Source organism: Ranitomeya variabilis, chromosome 4 (genome assembly GCF_051348905.1).
Source record: "Ranitomeya variabilis isolate aRanVar5 chromosome 4, aRanVar5.hap1, whole genome shotgun sequence".
Classification (NCBI taxonomy): Eukaryota; Metazoa; Chordata; class Amphibia; order Anura; family Dendrobatidae; genus Ranitomeya; species Ranitomeya variabilis.
Window position 1 is genome coordinate 24,409,682 of NC_135235.1, and position 19,139 is coordinate 24,428,820.

Genomic DNA, 19,139 nt, shown 5'->3' on the forward strand with positions numbered 1-19,139 from the left:
ATCGGAAAGTATCGGTATCGGAAAGTATCGGCCGATACCGTCAAAATATCGGATCCAATCCGATACCGATACCCGATCCCAATGCAAGTCAATGGGACGAAAATATCGGAATTAAAATAAACCCTTTATAAAGTTGTAGGTTCATTCTACATGAAGGAAAACAACTAAGAATAATGTAGGATGTATTGGGGGACGTGGCGGAGACATTAAAGGCACAGAGGTTTAGCCCAATGTAATAGAATAGCAGGATTTTTTTTTTTTTTTTTATGACGTTCGGCGTTAGAAAGAATTTGACTATGTTATTTTTATTTTTTTTTATGTCAGATATTGATGTTTCACTACTTCAACGCCCTTCACCTTCTTTTTTACTTCTCCCACGCTTTCTTCTTCATTATCCTCATCATCAGCTTCTTTGACATCAACTTCTTCACCTTATTCATCTTCTTCTTCATCTTCTACCTATTATTTTTTTGGTTACATTGTTCATATTCTTTTTATTTTACTATTATCTTCATCATATTCTACTTCTTCATCATATTCTTATTTGTGACAGGCATTCCCGTAGTTGTTATCTATAAAAGTTTGAAGATTACACCTTCCGTTCTGCCTGTCACAAAACAGTTACATTTGTCCGCGTTCAGTTTGGCCTGCAGCATCAGGCTTTATCCAGGGGCACCACGAGGAGGAACGGACTCACCCCCATACACTGCTTAGTCTTCTTCTGCTTATAATTTAGATAATATTTTTTGCTCTGATATTTAGTGTTATGCTTAATGTTCTTCTGCTCTTTGTTCTGCAGCCTCTTGTTCTTCTGCTTCTCGGTCTTCCAGGTCGTCGTCGTCTCCAGGGTCGTCGTCTCCGGGGTCGTCGTCATCGGGGTGGTCTTCAGGGTCGTCGTCTCCGGGGTCGTCGTCATCACGGTGGTCTTCAGGGTCATCGTCTCCAGGGTCGTCGTCATCACGGTGGTTGTCGTCTCTGGTGTCGTCGTCATCTTAGGGGTGTTCTTCCGGGTCATCGTGTTTAGTCTCTTGAACTTGGAAATGTAGCAGAAGGTACAAGAAGGCTGAGAAAATGCCGAGAACCAGCTGATGGAACTGGAACTCGGATGGCTACCCGAAGGTCCAAGAGCCAATGGAACTACCGAGGACCAGCTGACGTTACTGGAACCCGGTTACTAAGCAGGAGGTACCCGTGCCTGAAAGCACTACCAAGGACCACCTGACGTTGGTGGAACTCGGATACCCAGAGGGAGGCACCTAAGCCAAAGGCTCTGCCCGGAACCAGCTGACGGTACTGGAACCAGGATGGGGAGCAGAAGGTACAAGAGCAAAAGACAGTGCCGAGAACCAGCTGACGGTGCTGGAACCCGGATGGGTAGCCGAAGGTCCAAGAGCCAATGGAACTACCGAGGACCAGCTGACGTTACTGGAACCCGGTTACTAAGCAGGAGGTACCCGTGCCTGAAAGCACTACCAAGGACCACCTGACGTTGGTGGAACTCGGATACCCAGAGGGAGGCACCTAAGCCAAAGGCTCTGCCCGGAACCAGCTGACGGTACTGGAACCAGGATGGGGAGCAGAAGGTACAAGAGCAAAAGACAGTGCCGAGAACCAGCTGACGGTGCTGGAACCCGGATGGGTAGCCGAAGGTCCAAGAGCCAATGGAACTACCGAGGACCAGCTGACGCTACTGGAACCCGGTTACTAAGCAGGAGGTACCCGTGCCTGAAAGCACTACCAAGGACCACCTGACGTTGGTGGAACTCGGATACCCAGAGGGAGGCACCTAAGCCAAAGGCTCTGCCCGGAACCAGCTGACGGTACTGGAACCAGGATGGGGAGCAGAAGGTACAAGAGCAAGTGTCTGCGTGGCTTTTGCAGGACACGATGCCGGCTGCACAGCAGGGGAACAGCTGGCGGTGCTGAACCCCACTGACACATTGGCTGGTGTTTTTCTCTGTGCAGCTAGCAGTACCGGGCCCCAACTGGCGGTGTTGGAGCCCAGGGCTCTGCAGGGGGAGCAGAGTGTAGGCCGAAGCCTAATTGAACCAATTTCAAAGGTAACCTTTAACCCCCCCTCAGGGGTTACAAAGTAGAAGAGCCACAGCTTATGCAGCAGTAGTGCTGCACAAGTCAAAGGTTGCTCTTTTAATTTCGCTCCTTGCACACGCTGAATGAAACACGTATAACATTTAGCCCTTTATACAGTCAAACTGTGTTGGAGGCGCGAGTTCCCTTTGTAATGAGACGCAGCACAGATGTCAAGAATCCCACCTTGGTGCTGGGTGCAGCCTCCTGAGCGTTGTTATTTGCTGTACAGGAGTCTGCGCTGTCGTGTTATCCCCTGGCCTAGCGCTGTTAGCGCTGCCCATGTTCTGGCATCATTTAATGTCGGCCGGTGCGGTTCGCGATGACCATGAACCCCAGCCCCGCAGTGTCTTAACATTGTTAAAACACTGCGGGGCTGGGATTCAGGGGCTGGGATTCAGGGCCTGGCGCAAAACATATGTTCGCCTCTCACACTCGGGTCCTTACACCCGCTTCAGACTGTGCGGCGTCATCTGATCCCTTATCGCATGCCACGGCCATGAAGCCGCACAGTCCGCAGAAGGCGGAAGGAGATGAGGGACAGGCGAACTGATGCACTGATCATGCCCATCAATCACACCCTCGCAGTCCCAATAAATAAGACAACGAGGGGCGTTGTGTGGGTCAGGGCGGCCGCAGAGGCGCAGGCAGCCAAACCATGATGCCAGAAGACGGGCAGCGCTACCAAGGGGGTTGCAGCGTGTCATTACAAAGGAAAGTCACACCACCGGGACGGTTAAATGGTCACACAGAGGACACATTTTAGACGTGTTTTCAGTTCCACATGTGCGAGGAGAATACGTTTATGAGCCACCTTGCACAGATGCAGCATTACCGCTGTACAAGGTGGCCTTTAAAACGTACAAACGCCTGGGGGAGGGGGGACAGGTTCCCTTCAATTTCAGTTCTTGTGTCTGCGTGGCTTTTGCAGGACACGATGCCGGCTGCACAGCAGGGGAACAGCTGGCGGTGCTGAACCCCACTGACACATTGGCTGGTGTTTTTCTCTGTGCAGCTAGCAGTACCGGGCCCCAACTGGCGGTGTTGGAGCCCGGGTTCAGCAGGAGGAGGAGATGGAGCAGAGTGTAGGCCGAAGCCTGCACTGGCGGCAGCTTTTGGGTCTGTTGTGCCTGCGTGGCAGTTGCAGGACACGTTGCCGGCTGCACAGCAGGGGAACAGCTGGCGGTGCTGAACCCCACTGACACATTGGCTGGTGTTTTTCTCTGTGCAGCTAGCAGTACCGGGCCCCAACTGGCGGTGTTGGAGCCCGGGTTCAGCAGGAGGAGGAGATGGAGCAGAGTGTAGGCCGAAGCCTGCACTGGCGGCAGCTTTTGGGTCTGTTGTGCCTGCGTGGCAGTTGCAGGACACGTTGCCGGCTGCACAGCAGGGGAACAGCTGGCGGTGCTGAACCCCACTGACACATTGGCTGGTGTTTTTCTCTGTGCAGCTAGCAGTACCGGGCCCCAACTGGCGGTGTTGGAGCCCGGGTTCAGCAGGAGGAGGAGATGGAGCAGAGTGTAGGCCGAAGCCTGCACTGGCGGCAGCTTTTGGGTCTGTTGTGCCTGCGTGGCAGTTGCAGGACACGTTGCCGGCTGCACAGCAGGGGAACAGCTGGCGGTGCTGAACCCCACTGACACATTGGCTGGTGTTTTTCTCTGTGCAGCTAGCAGTACCGGGCCCCAACTGGCGGTGTTGGAGCCCAGGGCTCTGCAGGGGGAGCAGAGTGTAGGCCGAAGCCTAATTGAACCAATTTCAAAGGTAACCTTTAACCCCCCCTCAGGGGTTACAAAGTAGAAGAGCCACAGCTTATGCAGCAGTAGTGCTGCACAAGTCAAAGGTTGCTCTTTTAATTTCGCTCCTTGCACACGCTGAATGAAACACGTATAACATTTAGCCCTTTATACAGTCAAACTGTGTTGGAGGCGCGAGTTCCCTTTGTAATGAGACGCAGCACAGATGTCAAGAATCCCACCTTGGTGCTGGGTGCAGCCTCCTGAGCGTTGTTATTTGCTGTACAGGAGTCTGCGCTGTCGTGTTATCCCCTGGCCTAGCGCTGTTAGCGCTGCCCATGTTCTGGCATCATTTAATGTCGGCCGGTGCGGTTCGCGATGACCATGAACCCCAGCCCCGCAGTGTCTTAACATTGTTAAAACACTGCGGGGCTGGGATTCATGGCCTGGCGCAGTACATATGTTCGCCTCTCGCTTGGGTTCTTACACCTGCTTCAGACTATGTGGCGTCAGCTGATCCCTTATCGCATGCCACGGCCATGAAGCCGCACAGTCCGAAGAAGGCGGAAGGAGATGAGGGACAGGCGAACTGATGCACTGATCATGCCCGTCAATCACACCCTCGCAGTCAAAATAAATAAGACACCGAGGGGCGTTGTGTGGGGCAAGGCGGCCGCAGAGGCGCACCCAGCCAAACAATGATGCCAGAAGACGGGCAGCGTTACCAAGGAGCTTGTTGCGTGTCAATACAAAGTAAAATCACACCTGAGGGACGTTTTAATGGTCACAGAGGACACATTTTAGACGTGTTCAGTTCCACGAGTGCAAGGAGAATAAGTTTCTGAGCCACCTTGCACACATGCAGCATTACTGCTGTACAAGGTGGCTGTAAAACATAGAAACACCTGGGGGAGGGGGGACAGGTTCCCTTCAATTTCAGTTCTTGTGTCTGCGTGGCTTTTGCAGGACACGATGCCGGCTGCACAGCAGGGGAACAGCTGGCGGTGCTGGACCCCACTGACACATTGGCTGGTGTTTTTCTCTGTGCAGCTAGCAGTACCGGGCCCCAACTGGCGGTGTTAGAGCCCGGGGTCAGCAGGAGGAGGAGCAGGAGGAGGAGCAAGGGGGAGGGGAGTGTAGGCCGAAGCCTGCAGTGGCGGCAGCTTTGGGTCTGTTGTGCCTGCGTGGCGGTCGCAGGACACGTTGCCGGCTACACAGCAGGGGAACAGCTGGCGGTGCTGAACCCCACTGACACATTGGCGAGTTGTTTTTCTCTGTGCAGCTAGCACATCTGGGCCCCAACTGGCGGTGTTAGAGCCCAGGGTCAGCAGGAGGAGCAGGGGGAGCGGAGTGTAGGCCGAAGCCTGCACTGGAGCAAGTTGAAAGGAAACCTTTAACCCCCCCCCCCAGGCGTTTGTAGCTGGAAGAGCCATCGTGTACAGCACTAATGCTGGAAAAGGTAAACTTAGCCCTTTTAATTATGGTCCTTGCAGATGCTGAACCTAACACTTATGAAATGTGTCCCCTCACAGCGTTCAACCGTCCGGTAGGTGGAACTTTCCTTTGTCATGTGACGCAGCACAGCCGTCATTTTTACCCCCTTGGCGCCGTGCGCCGCCTCCTCAGCGTTGTTTGAATCTGTCCCGGAGCCTGCGCTGTTAGGTTACCCCTTGGCCATGCACACATTTCGCGCTGCCCGTCTTCTGACATCATTTGCTGTCAGGCTGGCTGCGCCTGTGTGGGTGCGCTGTCCGAGATTCAGCCTCGCGGTGTCGTGTAATGTAATCCCACCGCGGGCCTGGGATCCGTGGCCATGCGCAGTGCATATCCTCGCCTCTCACTCCCCTCCCTACGGCTTCTTCAGACTGTGCGGTGTCACGGCCGTGGCATGCTATTAGGGATCAGCTGACACCGAACAGTCTTTAGAAGCCGTAGGGAGGGGAGTGAGAGGCGAGGATATGCACTGCGCATGGCCACGGATCCCAGGCCCGTGGTGGGATTACATTACATGACACCGCGAGGCTGAATCTCGGACAGCGCACCCACACAGGCGCAGCCAGCCTGACAGCAAATGATGTCAGAAGACGGGCAGCGCGAAATGTGTGCATGGCCAAGGGGTAACCTAACAGCGCAGGCTCCGGGACAGATTCAAACAACGCTGAGGAGCCGGGGCACGGCGACAAGGGGGTAAAAATGACGGCTGTGCTGCGTCACATGACAAAGGAAAGTTCCACCTACCGGACGGTTGAACGCTGTGAGGGGACACATTTCATAAGTGTTAGGTTCAGCATCTGCAAGGAGCACCACGAAAAGAGGCACTTTTTCCCTTTGCATCATTACTGCTGCACAAGGTGGCTCCTTCAGTAACAAACGCCTGGGGGGGGGGGACAGGTTCCCTTAAATTTAACTTGTTGTGCCTGCGTGGCGGTCGCAGTACACGTTGCCGTATACACAGCAGGGGAACAGCTGGCGGTGCTGAACCCCACTAACACATTGGCGAGGTGTTTGGCTCTGTGCGTACAGCACTTCTGGACGGCAACTGGCGGTGTTGGAGCCCAGGGACAGGTGGAGGAGGAGGAGGTTGGAGGAGGTAGGAGGGATTGCCACACACACAGCAGGGGAACAGCTGACGTTACTGAACCCCAATAACAGAGGAGGGACTGTTGACTGTGCGTACAGCACTTCTGGACGGCAACTGGCGGTGTTGGAGCCCAGGGACAGGTGGAGGAGGAGGAGGAGGTAGGAGGAGGTAGGAGGGATTGCCACACACACAGCAGGGGAACAGCTGACGTTACTGAACCCCAATAACAGAGGAGCGACTGTTGACTGTGCGTACAGCACTTCTGGACGGCAACTGGCGGTGTTGGAGCCCAGGGACAGGTGGAGGAGGAGGAGGTTGGAGGAGGTAGGAGGGATTGCCACACACACAGCAGGGGAACAGCTGACGTTACTGAACCCCAATAACAGAGGAGGGACTGTTGACTGTGCGTACAGCACTTCTGGACGGCAACTGGCGGTGTTGGAGCCCAGGGACAGGTGGAGGAGGAGGAGGTTGGAGGAGGTTGGAGGGATTGCCACACACACAGCAGGGGAACAGCTGACGTTACTGAACCCCAATAACAGAGGAGGGACTGTTGACTGTGCGTACAGCACTTCTGGACGGCAACTGGCGGTGTTGGAGCCCAGGGACAGGTGGAGGAGGAGGAGGTTGGAGGAGGTAGGAGGGATTGCCACACACACAGCAGGGGAACAGCTGACGTTACTGAACCCCAATAACAGAGGAGGGACTGTTGACTGTGCGTACAGCACTTCTGGACGGCAACTGGCGGTGTTGGAGCCCAGGGACAGGTGGAGGAGGAGGAGGTTGGAGGAGGTTGGAGGGATTGCCACACACACAGCAGGGGAACAGCTGACGTTACTGAACCCCAATAACAGAGGAGGGACTGTTGACTGTGTGTACAGCACTTCTGGACGGCAACTGGCGGTGTTGGAGCCCAGGGACAGGTGGAAAAGCAGAGGAACACAATGTAGGCCGAAGCCTGAGAAAGTCGAAAGGGAACCTTTAACCCCCCCCCAAGGCGTTTGTAGCTGAAAGAGCCAGCTTGTGCAGCACAAAAGATGCAAAAGGAAAAGGTGGCTCTTTTCATCATGCTCCTTGCAAACACAGAACTAAACACTTATAAAATGTGTCCCCTGCAACCGTAAAACCGTCCCGGAGGTGGGACTTTCCTTCGTAATGTGACGCAGCACAGCCGTCATTCCTACCCCCCCGGCGCCGCGCACCGGCTCCTCAGCGTTGTTTGATTCCGTCCCGGAGCCTGCGCTGTTATGTTATCCCGTGGCCAGGCACACTTAGCGCTGCCTGTCTTCTGGCATCATTTGGTGTCAGGATGGCTGCGCCTGTGCGGCCGCGCTGGCAGAGAGCCCGCCTCGCAGTGTCTTCTGATTTAAGCCCACTGGGGGCCTGGGATCCATGGACATGCGCAGTGCATATCCTCGCCTCTCACTCCCCTCCCTACGGCTTCTTAAGACTGTGCGGTGTCACGGCCGTGGCATGCTATTAGGGACCAGCTGACACCGAACAGTCTGAAGAAGCCATAGGGAGATGAGTGAGAGGTGGAGGTTCAGATATGCACTGCGCATGTCCATGGATCCCAGGCCCCCAGTGGGATTAAATCAGAAGACACTGCGAGGCGGGCTCTCTGCCAGCGCGGCCGCACAGGCGCAGCCATCCTGACACCAAATGATGCCAGAAGACGGGCAGCGCTAAGTATGCCTGGCCACGGGATAACATAACAGCGCAGGCTCCGGGACGGAATCAAACAACGCTGAGGAGCCGGTGCGCGGCGCCGGGGGGGTAGGAATGACGGCTGTGCTGCGTCACATTACGAAGGAAAGTCCCACCTCCGGGACGGTTTTACGGTATCAGTGGACACATTTTATAAGTGTTAAGTTCTGCGTGTGCAAGGAGCTAAACAAAAATAGCTACCTTTTCCTTGTGCAGCATTACTGCTGCACAAGGTGGCTCTTTCAGCAACAAACGCCTTGGGGGGGGGGGACAGATTCCCTTACATTTCAGTTGTTGTGTCAGCGTGGCGGTCGCATGACACATTGCCGGCTACACAGCTGGGGATCAGCTGACGTTACTGAAACCCAATAACACTGGGTCGTATGTTTTGACTGTGCAGACGGCACTTCTGAGCCTCAACTGGCGGTGTTGGAGCCCAGGAATTTAAGTTCAGGTGGTAGAAAGATGAACACAACAGGAGACCTGGATAACGTATACAGTGACCTAATTATTTAATCAGGAGGAGGAGTGGCAAATTCCTGCGAGATCCAGGCCTTGTTCATTTTCAGGAAAGTAAGCCGGTCAACGTTATCGGAGGATAGTCGCATGCGACGGTCAGTTAGTACACCACCTGCAGCACTAAAGACACGTTCCGATAATACACTGGCCGCAGGGCAAGACAGCACCTCCAATGCATACTGGCTTAGCTCTGGCCATGTATCCAGCTTTGAGACCCAAAACTTGAAAGGGGAAGAGCCGTCTGGGAGTACAGCAAGAGGGCAAGACATGTAGTCTGTCACCATCTGACGGAACCGTTGCCTCCTGCTGACTGGAGCCGTCTGTGATGGTGTAGACTTTTGTGGGGGGCACAGAAAACTGTGCCACAGTTGGGCCATACTGGTCTTGCCTTGGGCAGAGGCACTGCTTCTGCTCCCTCTTTGTGCAGAGCCTCCACCACTGCCTGGACGCACTGAGCTGCTTTGGAATGCACTAGCAGCACTTCTCTCAGTTGGAATGGAGAAGATGATGGAATTCACCAGTGTGTCTTGGTACTCCCGCATTTTTCGCTCCCGGTTCAACGGTGTGATGAGGCTTTCTACGTTGTCCCGGTAGCGAGGATCGAGGAGGGTGAACACCCAATAATCAGACATGTTGAGAATGTGGGCGATGCGGCGGTCGTTTCTCAGGCACTGCAGCATGTAATCCACCATGTGCTGCAGACTGCCAACTGCCCAAGAAACGCTGTCCCCTGCTGGAGGCGTGATCTCTGCCTGCTCGTCATCACCCCACCCTCGCTGTACACACTGAGTACTGGACAATTCGGTAACTCCCTCCTCTGGACGGACGTCTTCCTCCTCCATTGACTCCTCCTCATCCTCCTCACAAACTGTCCCCTGCCTACGCGTTTGTGAGGAACCACGTGGCGCTGACTGTCCAGAAGATGATGGAAATGGTGAATCCTCATCCTCCACCTCTTCCACAACATCATCCCTTAGCGCTTGCAGTGATTTTTCAAGCAGGCAGATAAGGGGGACAGTCATGCTGACTAGTGCATCATCTGCACTCGCCATCCGCGTGGAATAATCAAAGGGACGCAAAACCTGGCAGACATTCATAGTGGCCCACTCTGTGGTTGTGAAGTCTGTACGGCGCTGACTGCGACTTCTTTGCACCTGAAGCAGCTGGTACTCCATTACAGCTTGCTGCTGCTCACACAACCGCTCCAACATATGTAACGTGGAATTCCACCTGGTAGGTAGGTCACATATGATGCGATGTTCCGGCAGGCGGTGTCGGCGCTGCAGAGCCGCAATGCGCGCTTTTGCCGTGCTGGAACGCCGCAAGTGAGCACACTCTAGGCGGACCTTGTGCAGCAGTGCATCAAGATCCGGATAGTCCCTCAAAAAGCTCTGCACGACCAAATTGAGCACATGTGCCAGACATGGGATGTGAGTGAGGTTGCCGAGGCCCAGAGCTGCCACCAGATTTCGGCCATTATCACACACTACCATGCCTGGCTGGAGATTCGCTGGCACAAACCACACATCGCTCTCCTGCTTGATGGCATTCCAGAGCTCCTGCGCTGTGTGGCTACGATTCCCCAAAAAAATTAATTTCAAGACGGCCTGTTGACGTTTGGCCACGGCTGTGCTCATGTCGGTCGTAACAGGTACACGTTCATCACGGGTCCATGTGGAGGTGGACTGTGACGGCTCCTGCAGCGATGATTCTGAGGAACTGGTGTAAGAGGAGGAGTCAATGCGTACAGAATGGATTCCTGCAATCCTTGGAGTGGGCAGGACACGTCCTGCGCCACTCGCACGGTCTGTACCCGGCTCAACGACATTAACCCAATGGGCAGTGAGGGAAAGGTATCGCCCCTGTCCATGTTGACTGGTCCACGCATCGGTGGTGAGGTGGACCTTGCTACTGACGGCGTTCAGTAGCGCGTGTTTTATGTGTCCCTCCACATGCTTGTGCAGGGCAGGGACGGCTTGCCTGCTGAAGTAAAAGCGGCTGGGCACATTGTACTGTGGGACTGCCAATGACATCAAGTCACGGAAGCTGTCAGTCTCCACCAGCCTGAATGACAGCATTTCCAGTGACAGAAGTTTGGCAATGCCTGCAGTCAGAGCCTGTGCTCATGGGTGGTTTGACGAGAAAGGCCGCCTTTTCTCCCATGCCTGTACTACCGATGGCTGTAGACTGGGCTGGGAGTGTGTGGATGACTGGGAAAGTGGTGCTGCGGGTGGAATTACAGCGGGTCTCTGGACAACAGGGCCAGAGGTTCTTCCACGGCGATCCTGGGAGGAAGCCGAACCAGCTGCGTGTGAGCTAGAGGAAGAGGCAACACAAGCTGAAGAGGTGGTAGCTGCCGCTGTTGGTTGGCCTACCTCTTCAGTGTGCTTTTCTAACTCCGCCGGGTGCCTGTTGCGCACATGTTTCCACATGTTGGAGGTATTGAGGTTGCTGACATTTCGACCTCTTTTGACTTTTTGATGACACACCTTGCATCTGACATAGCAAATGTCATCTGCAACTGTGTCAAAAAAGGACCAGGCACTGCAAGTCTTGGGAGCGCCCTTTTTGGCTTTTGGAAGAGACATGCTCCTAACGGGTGCCAAAGCGGAGGCTGCAGGATCCGCAGTCTTCCCCCTCCCTCTCCCTCTTTGGGCCGTACGGGGAATCTCTTCCTCAGAGCTGCTCCCACCACCTTCCTGTCCCTCACGCCAAGATGGGTCGAGGACCTCATCATCTACACTACCCTCTGCCCCCAACTGCTCCTCCTGGGTAGTCTCAGCAGCAGAGCACGCACCAGTAAGTGGCACCTGAGTGTCATCATCAGCTGATTCGGCCTGCGATGTGGTGACCGGAGCCACTGGCCCACCCGCCTCTTCAGAGGAAGACAGAAAAAGCTGTTGGGCATCACTGCACCCTGCCTCTTCTTCCATTTCTCCAATGCTGCTTGGCTGGCCCCCTGTTTCCAAGCCAAGAGATTCAGAGAACAGAAGTAGAGACGGCTCCTGTCCTGGGCTCTCTGTCTGCCTGGGCAATTTGGCAGGTGGTGAAGAGACAGATGGCTGCTCTCCAGTGCTCTGTGTCTGAGAGGATGTGGCACTAATGGAAGTTGATGCATTAGCTGCCATCCATCCGACAACAGCTTCAATTTGTTCTTCACGCAGCAGCGGTGTACGGCGCTCTGACACAAAGCTGCGCATGAATGACTGTTGCCTGGTGAAAGTGGGTGCTGATGAGTCACCGGTGCCGGCAGCAGGCACAGAATCCCCACGTCCCCTCCCTGCTCCGCGACGGCTCCCACGCCCACGTGCCTTACTCACTGCCTTCTTCATCTTGGTTGACTGATAAAGATAAGCAGAAAAGTACTAACGGATTTGTGTGCTTATTCCTGAGCAACTCCTCCTAACAGGTATAAGAAACACTAATTTTCTAAAGTGTGGACTAGACTTTAATATGAGCTAATGTGGCCTACACAAATGTAAAGTGGTGTAACTGGTGTGTTTGGTGAACTTTATTATTTATTTCTTTTTTGGGGGCTGAACTGACAACAGATAGAGCTGCAGTCACACGGAGACCGTGCAGACAGACGTAAACGGCGCTGCAAGGCCCAAAAACCCTCCTCTACGTTATCCTATGTAGTGTTTTTCCACAAGTTAGCTGGAGACGGGTGGAAAGACACTAATAGGATTTTTTTAAATAAATTAGCAGCAACCTACACTACTTGAAAAAAAAAGAAAATTGATTTGGCGGTATGACGCAGTGAACAACCCTGAGCTGGAGACAACCAGGCTATGGCTGCTCACAGACTACAGGGCGAGCTGCAATCACACGGAGACCGTGCAGACAGCCGTAAACGGCGCTGCAAGGCCCAAAAACCCTCCTCTACTTTATCCTATGTAGTGTTTTTCCACAAATTAGCTGGAGACGGGTGGAAAGACACTAATAGGATTTTTTTAAATAAATTAGCAGCAGACTACACTACTTGAAAAAAAAAAGAAAATTGATTTGGCGGTATGACGCAGTGAACAACCCTGAGCTGGAGACAACCAGGCTATGGCTGCTCACAGACTACAGGGCGAGCTGCAATCACACGGAGACCGTGCAGACAGCCGTAAACGGCGCTGCAAGGCCCAAAAACCCTCCTCTACTTTATCCTATGTAGTGTTTTTCCACAAATTAGCTGGAGACGGGTGGAAAGACACTAATAGGATTTTTTTAAATAAATTAGCAGCAGACTACACTACTTGAAAAAAAAAAGAAAATTGATTTGGCGGTATGACGCAGTGAACAACCCTGAGCTGGAGACAACCAGGCTATGGCTGCTCACAGACTACAGGGCGAGCTGCAATCACACGGAGACCGTGCAGACAGCCGTAAACGGCGCTACAAGGCCCAAAAACCCTCCTCTACTTTATCCTATGTAGTGTTTTTCCACAAATTAGCTGGAGACGGGTGGAAAGACACTAATAGGATTTTTTTTAATAAATTAGCAGCAGACTACACTACTTGAAAAAAAAAGAAAATTGATTTGGCGGTATGACGCAGTGAACAACCCTGAGCTGGAGACAACCAGGCTATGGCTGCTCACGGACTACAGGGCGAGCTGCAATCACACGGAGACCGTGCAGACAGCCGTAAACGGCGCTGCAAGGCCCAAAAACCCTCCTCTACTTTATCCTATGTAGTGTTTTTCCACAAATTAGCTGGAGACGGGTGGAAAGACACTAATAGGATTTTTTTAAATAAATTAGCAGAAGACTACACTACTTGAAAAAAAATGAAAATTGATTTGGCGGTATGACGCAGTGAACAACCCTGAGCTGGAGACAACCAGGCTATGGCTGCTCACAGACTACAGGGCGAGCTGCAGTCACACGGAGACCGTGCAGACAGCCGTAAACGGCACTGCAAGGCCCAAAAACCCTCCTCTACTTTATCCTATGTAGTGTTTTTCCACAAATTAGCTGGAGACGGGTGGAAAGACACTAATAGGAATTTTTTGAAAAAATGAGCAGCAGACTACACTACTTGAAAAAAAAAAAAAAAAAAAAAAAACAGTATGAGGCAATGAACCACCCTCCCTGAACTGAATACAACCAGCTATGGATGGCCTATGTGGCTGCACTCAGACTAGAGAGTGGGCTGCACTCACTCACACACACACACACAGACCTTGCAGATCGCTGTGAAAACAGCGCTACAAGGCAAAAGCAAGGTGAATAGTAGGTGAACACAGCGGTTGCTAAATTAGCCTTTGGAAAGCACAAAGAAGCAAATCGCTATCTCTAAACTGTCCCTCAGTCAGCAAACAGCGTCCTGTCACTAACTGAATTCACAGCAGAGTGATCGCAAAATGGCGCCAGCGACTTTTAAACTGCAGCATGACATCATTTCAGCAGCCAATCACAGCCTTGCCAGTAGTTTCATGCCCTCCATGCTAAACAGGATGTGCCCACACTTGGAATCATTCTCATTGGCTGAATTTCTGCATTTTGAATCTTGGAACTTCCGATTCCGGTATCCGATACGCGGCAAGTATCGGAATCCCGGTATCGGAATTCCGATACCGCAAGTATCGGCCGATACCCGATACTTGCGGTATCGGAATGCTCAACACTAGTAAAGAGGTAAAGAGACTGCAACCTGGTGTCCTCGTTATTTACTGCACCGCACCACCACTACCGTCATCCACACCTGTTATAGAACTGTGCGCCCCACGGCAGGGTCACGGACCGGGGCCTAGCCGCCGTGACAACCCCAGAAGCAGAGACCCGTAGGCCCGGTACCGGGTCACCCCTCGTCCCTGCGGCGGTGGGGGCGCTACAACTTGGCGTCACGAACAGGATCTACTTAAGCCTGAAGAATCAGGTCATGTGTGCCTTGGAACTGTGATTTGTTGTGCTTGGACTGTGCTTTGTTGCAAAGACTGTGCTGCGCCATTTACCGCCAAAAGTTCCCGCCAAAAACCGCCGCCATTGTTACACCAGAGAAGCAGGAGGGCGTGCCATGGGAGGAGACTACCGAAGTGGCGCCAGAAACGGTGATCGCCCCCTGCGCCTCTTGTTGCAAAGCGATGACCTGCCTCAAAGCAGAGAACCGCCCCCTGACTTGCGATGGCGGGAACGAGGTGAAGGAGGAGCTCGACCTTGGAGAAATGGCAGAGTCAGATACATGCCTTGCCCTCGAATGCCGGACAGCGACGATGAACAGCGGGGGCCCGAACAACGGCGAGGTGAACCCGGCTTGTCCTCATCCATCAGAAGAGGACCCGCGTCCACCGCAGCGGGAGGACCTGAGTTCCTCGGAGCCGGTAGCGGAGCTGAGCCTACCTATCCCGATCTCGGAACTAGCCGAAGAAGAGCTATGGGGAGCGGAGCCGTATCCGGAGACTGCCGGGGAGGAGCCGCGGTCCGGGCTGCAGCCGACTCCAGCGTCCTCGTTAATGGAACGGACCGACATCGGTGGAATCACATCAGACGCAGGTATAGAAAGCGTCCCTGCTCCCCCGACCGATCCCGATCCTGCGATCGATCCCCGCCCCCACAATAACCGTTTCCTCTTGGCGGGGCTAGGGGTATTATCCCCCGGCGCAACGGGGAGGCTGATACCTCTGCCACCGACCCAGACGGGGGAGTTCGTAGATGTGAGCCCGGAGGGAGTTATCCTCCGGTGGGAGGCCCCCCGAATTGGGCTGGATGGAGTCCGGAGAGAAGGTCACACCATTGCCGTGCTGAATTGGGAACAATATAAGCGGTACTTGATCCTACAATGGAAAGACTGGAAAGAAAGGGAACAAACTATTGCTGCATCAGCCGTGGACCAAGGGCTGAAGCCTGCACGGTCGGGAGGTGTCCACCATCAGCTGATGTTTGGCAACCTACCAAGAGAATAAACCTCGATACCATGAATCTGTAAATAGTTGCTGTTTTCCTGTTATTTTGCTAAACCCGTTCAGGGTAAACTCTTAAAGGGATCCCTTTGTTGACCCGGGATCCCTATTGTTTTTGGTTATTTTCTATTTTTCTACGTTATTTAAAAAAAACTGCTGAAATCATGAACAGTGCATGATCCGAACTTCTTGTATATAGTTTGCACCTTATTAAAGGCGCTCCCTACTGGTTTTACTTAAAGAAGGACTCTTTGCGAAGATACCGCACTGGAACCTTTGCTGAGTATGGACTGGTAGCTTGAGAAGATACGCTACCTCACAGAGACTTGGTCCCCTCTTAAAGGGGATGTTCATTTGCCGCACTTCGATAGTAATATTGCTTAAGACAAGTAGCAATAATGTTGATGAGAGAAAAGTGATGATAATGTTTGTACAAGAAAGTTATATGTGTTCAACTGGTTAATTGTGAAGAAGTGTTAATGATGTTGTCTGAGAAGAAAAAGGTGAAAGATAGAAGAAGGATGCAGTGGACCCGTAGGGATAGATGTGGTGTCCAGCATGCATGCAAGAAAGAAAGAAAGATAATGAGAAGGCTTAATGTTTGAAAGAAAATGCTTGATAATGTTGACAGATAGTTAGGATAGAAGGTAAACCCTGAGTCCTCATAGGAGCCATGTAGAGATGGCTCAGTGCTCTTGAACTGAAAGTAATGTTATGTTCTATACTGTGTATAGTAGTTGAAAAGGCAGAAGGCCCTGGCTGAACGGGGCGGTCCTGTAACAGAAAGGAGAGGCAGTAGGTCTGGTGCCGATAGGACAGGCGGTCCTGCAGATCCAAAGTAGGAGAATGTAAAAGTTAAAATACCTTATAATGTGATTATAGGAAGGTCTTTAGTGGATAAAGAGTGTATATCTTCAAAGGCAAAGTTAAATTATTGTTCAACAATTTTGAGTTATTTATAACCTGTAATTTATAATGTTAACCATGTTTGTAACGTTTAAGTGTCCTCACCTCCCATAAAGGGAAGCTCTGTTCAAAGTATACTTATTGTTATTGCACTCAACAAAATTGTATGTCTTTTTGCTAACTTGTATTGTTGTTTTCTTCCCAGTCCCGGAGTACTGTGTTTAACCAGGGGGGAGTGCAGCGCCCCAGAGTCCTGGTCGTTGCAGTACTGTGGCTCCGCCACTATGGGGAGCTACGGTGCGTCCGATGGCACTGAAGGAGTTCATCTGATCAGGTATCACAGACACCAATACATTTCACAGCTGGGCCTCCGGGGGGAGCTAAGGGTGCTATTCATTAGGCCACTCCCCACCATAGTGGGTAAACTGGGGGTCAGGCAGGAAGTTAGATCAGAAAGCTGACTGGATTGGACGAAGCAACACCTGGTGGCAGAGGGTGTTGTGGAGGAAGAGACAGTAGGGTCTCTGTCAGGGGTGGGATCCTGACAGAGGCTTGGCATTGGAAAGAACGTAACGGGTTCGCGCCTGCTCCGGGAAGCGGCGGTACCCAAGAAAGGACTAGAAGCGAGATAGATTGTGCTGAGTGAGAAACGAGATCAAGCGATAGGAGAACACCAGTAGGAGTCGTGCTGTAAGACCGGAGCAACACCCTACTGAGGCGCACTACCGGTGGCCGGAACGCCGAGGGAGTATCATAACATTCAGCTTCAAGCAATACTCTAAACAGCGGCAGGACAGTCAGTCTAAGGCGGGCTGTCTCACACAAATCACCTATGAAGTCTTGGGGGGCACCTTGTGGAGAGGGGCGACTCTAGGGTCCCGGAAGAGCTCCGAGCCTACCCGTCAAACGGGTGCCGTCCCAACCAGAACAACAGGGAGGGACGGAGGATTAGAAGAACATCATTTAATCGAGTTGTGAGGGAACTTAAGAAACAGACACAACGGTTGTGGGGACTTTCCGTAAGCACAGCAGGGAAGGACCGCAACACATAGCGCTAGAAGGAAGGCACCGATTTCCACCTGTGAAGTGAGCTCTGGAGGTGCCATCGGACCGGCCGGACTTGCGCAGCCTGGTGAACCGTATTCTGGACTGAGGACCCAGAGATCTTCAGTAAAGAGGTAAAGAGACTGCAACCTGGTGTCCTCGTTATTTACTGCACCGCACCACCACTACCGTCATCCACACCTGTTATAGAACTGTGCGCCCCACGGCAGGGTCACGGACCGGGGCCTAGCCGCCATGACAACCCCAGAAGCAGAGACCCGTAGGCCCGGTACCGGGTCACCCCTCGGCCCTGCGGCGGTGGGGGCGCTACATATGTACACAGTGACTGCACCAGCAGAATAGTGAGTGCAGCTCTGGGGTATAATGCAGGATGTAACTCAGGATCAGTAATGTATGTACACAGTGACTGCACCAGCAGAATAGTGAGTGCAGCTCTGGAGTATAACACAGGATGTAACTCAGGATCAGTAATGTAATGTATGTACACAGTGACTGCACCAGCAGAATAGTGAGCGCAGCTCTGGAGTATAATACAGGATGTCACTCAGGATCAGTAATGTAATGTGTGTACACAGTGACTGCACCAGCAGAATAGTGAGTGAAGCTCTGGAGTATAATACAGGATGTAACTCAGGATCAGTAATGTATGTACACAGTGACTACACAAGCAGACTAGTGAGTGCAGCTCTGGAGTGTAAAAGTATGAAACACAGGATCAGTACATGGTAAGTAATGTAACATATACAAACAATTACTCACCTGAAAGTCCTGACAGTGTAAACCACTTTCTATAATATCCTTTTGCTGTAATATGAATATTTGCCCTTGAACCTCCAAGGTCACAGTCAAAGTTAAATTTATTGTAAAAATGTTCCCTTCCAGGACCAGGCAGAATTTCTCTATGGAAGGATAGTGCAGCTCAGCTGAGATTAGCACAATAAAATTTCTAAAACAGAGAGGTGAATATATTACCACTTAAATGGGAAATTCTTTCCTATATAATGAGATCATTAAAAAGAGGTTCTGCTGCTTTCTAATGACCTGTGTGTATCATTTCCTCACCATTCTCTAGATCCCCGATTGCTTGTTCACTGAATATTCCCATTCTCTGCCAGTAGAGACTGAAAACTTGTACAATTTACTTCTGCACACAATTGAGCTGAGGGTTTGCTACAATTGTATCCAGTCTATTCAATCTTCTGTTGGCCAAAGAGTCCAGACTGCCGGCTGATACATTGTAGCAAAGTGTGCTGCTTATGAGTTTAGCTGCCAGACTGGACTCCTCAGAAGTATTTGATGTGAGAAGTATTAGGCCATACATGCCTACTCTCACATCGTTCAGAGCTGAGAGTTTGTTACATTTGTATTCAATATGGCAATCATCTGAGATAAATATCTGCCACATCTTCCTCCAGGCTCGCTTCTGCCATGTGGTGAGATGAGCATCTTGCCTTAGGTGACAGTCTGAGCTGTCTTCCTGCAGGTGGCATTTTCCTCCCTCCGCTGCTGATGTCACAACTGTGCCGCAAGATGGCAAGATGGTAAAGATTCTAGAGGAGCAAAAGTCAGGGAGGGATGGTGAGGGGGTAGGTGGTTTTAGTGTGAGGAGGTAGTATGGGGGGGAAAGGGTGCAACAGTGGGAAGAAATGTGAGA

General features: G+C 52.2%; 1 protein-coding gene across 1 annotated transcript in view; it reads right to left on the minus strand.

The window, feature by feature from the left end:
* Positions 1-18,806, minus strand: part of LOC143767548 (alpha-2-macroglobulin-like protein 1) — a 108,345-nt gene extending 89,539 nt beyond the window's left edge. Inside the window, exons 1-2 of the mRNA XM_077255957.1 lie at positions 18,628-18,806; positions 18,245-18,431 (exon numbers count right to left, since the gene is read on the minus strand). Coding sequence (XP_077112072.1) covers positions 18,245-18,431; positions 18,628-18,806 — 366 coding nt within the window. The remainder of the gene's footprint in view (positions 1-18,244; positions 18,432-18,627) is intronic.
* Positions 18,807-19,139: the final 333 nt, after the last annotated feature.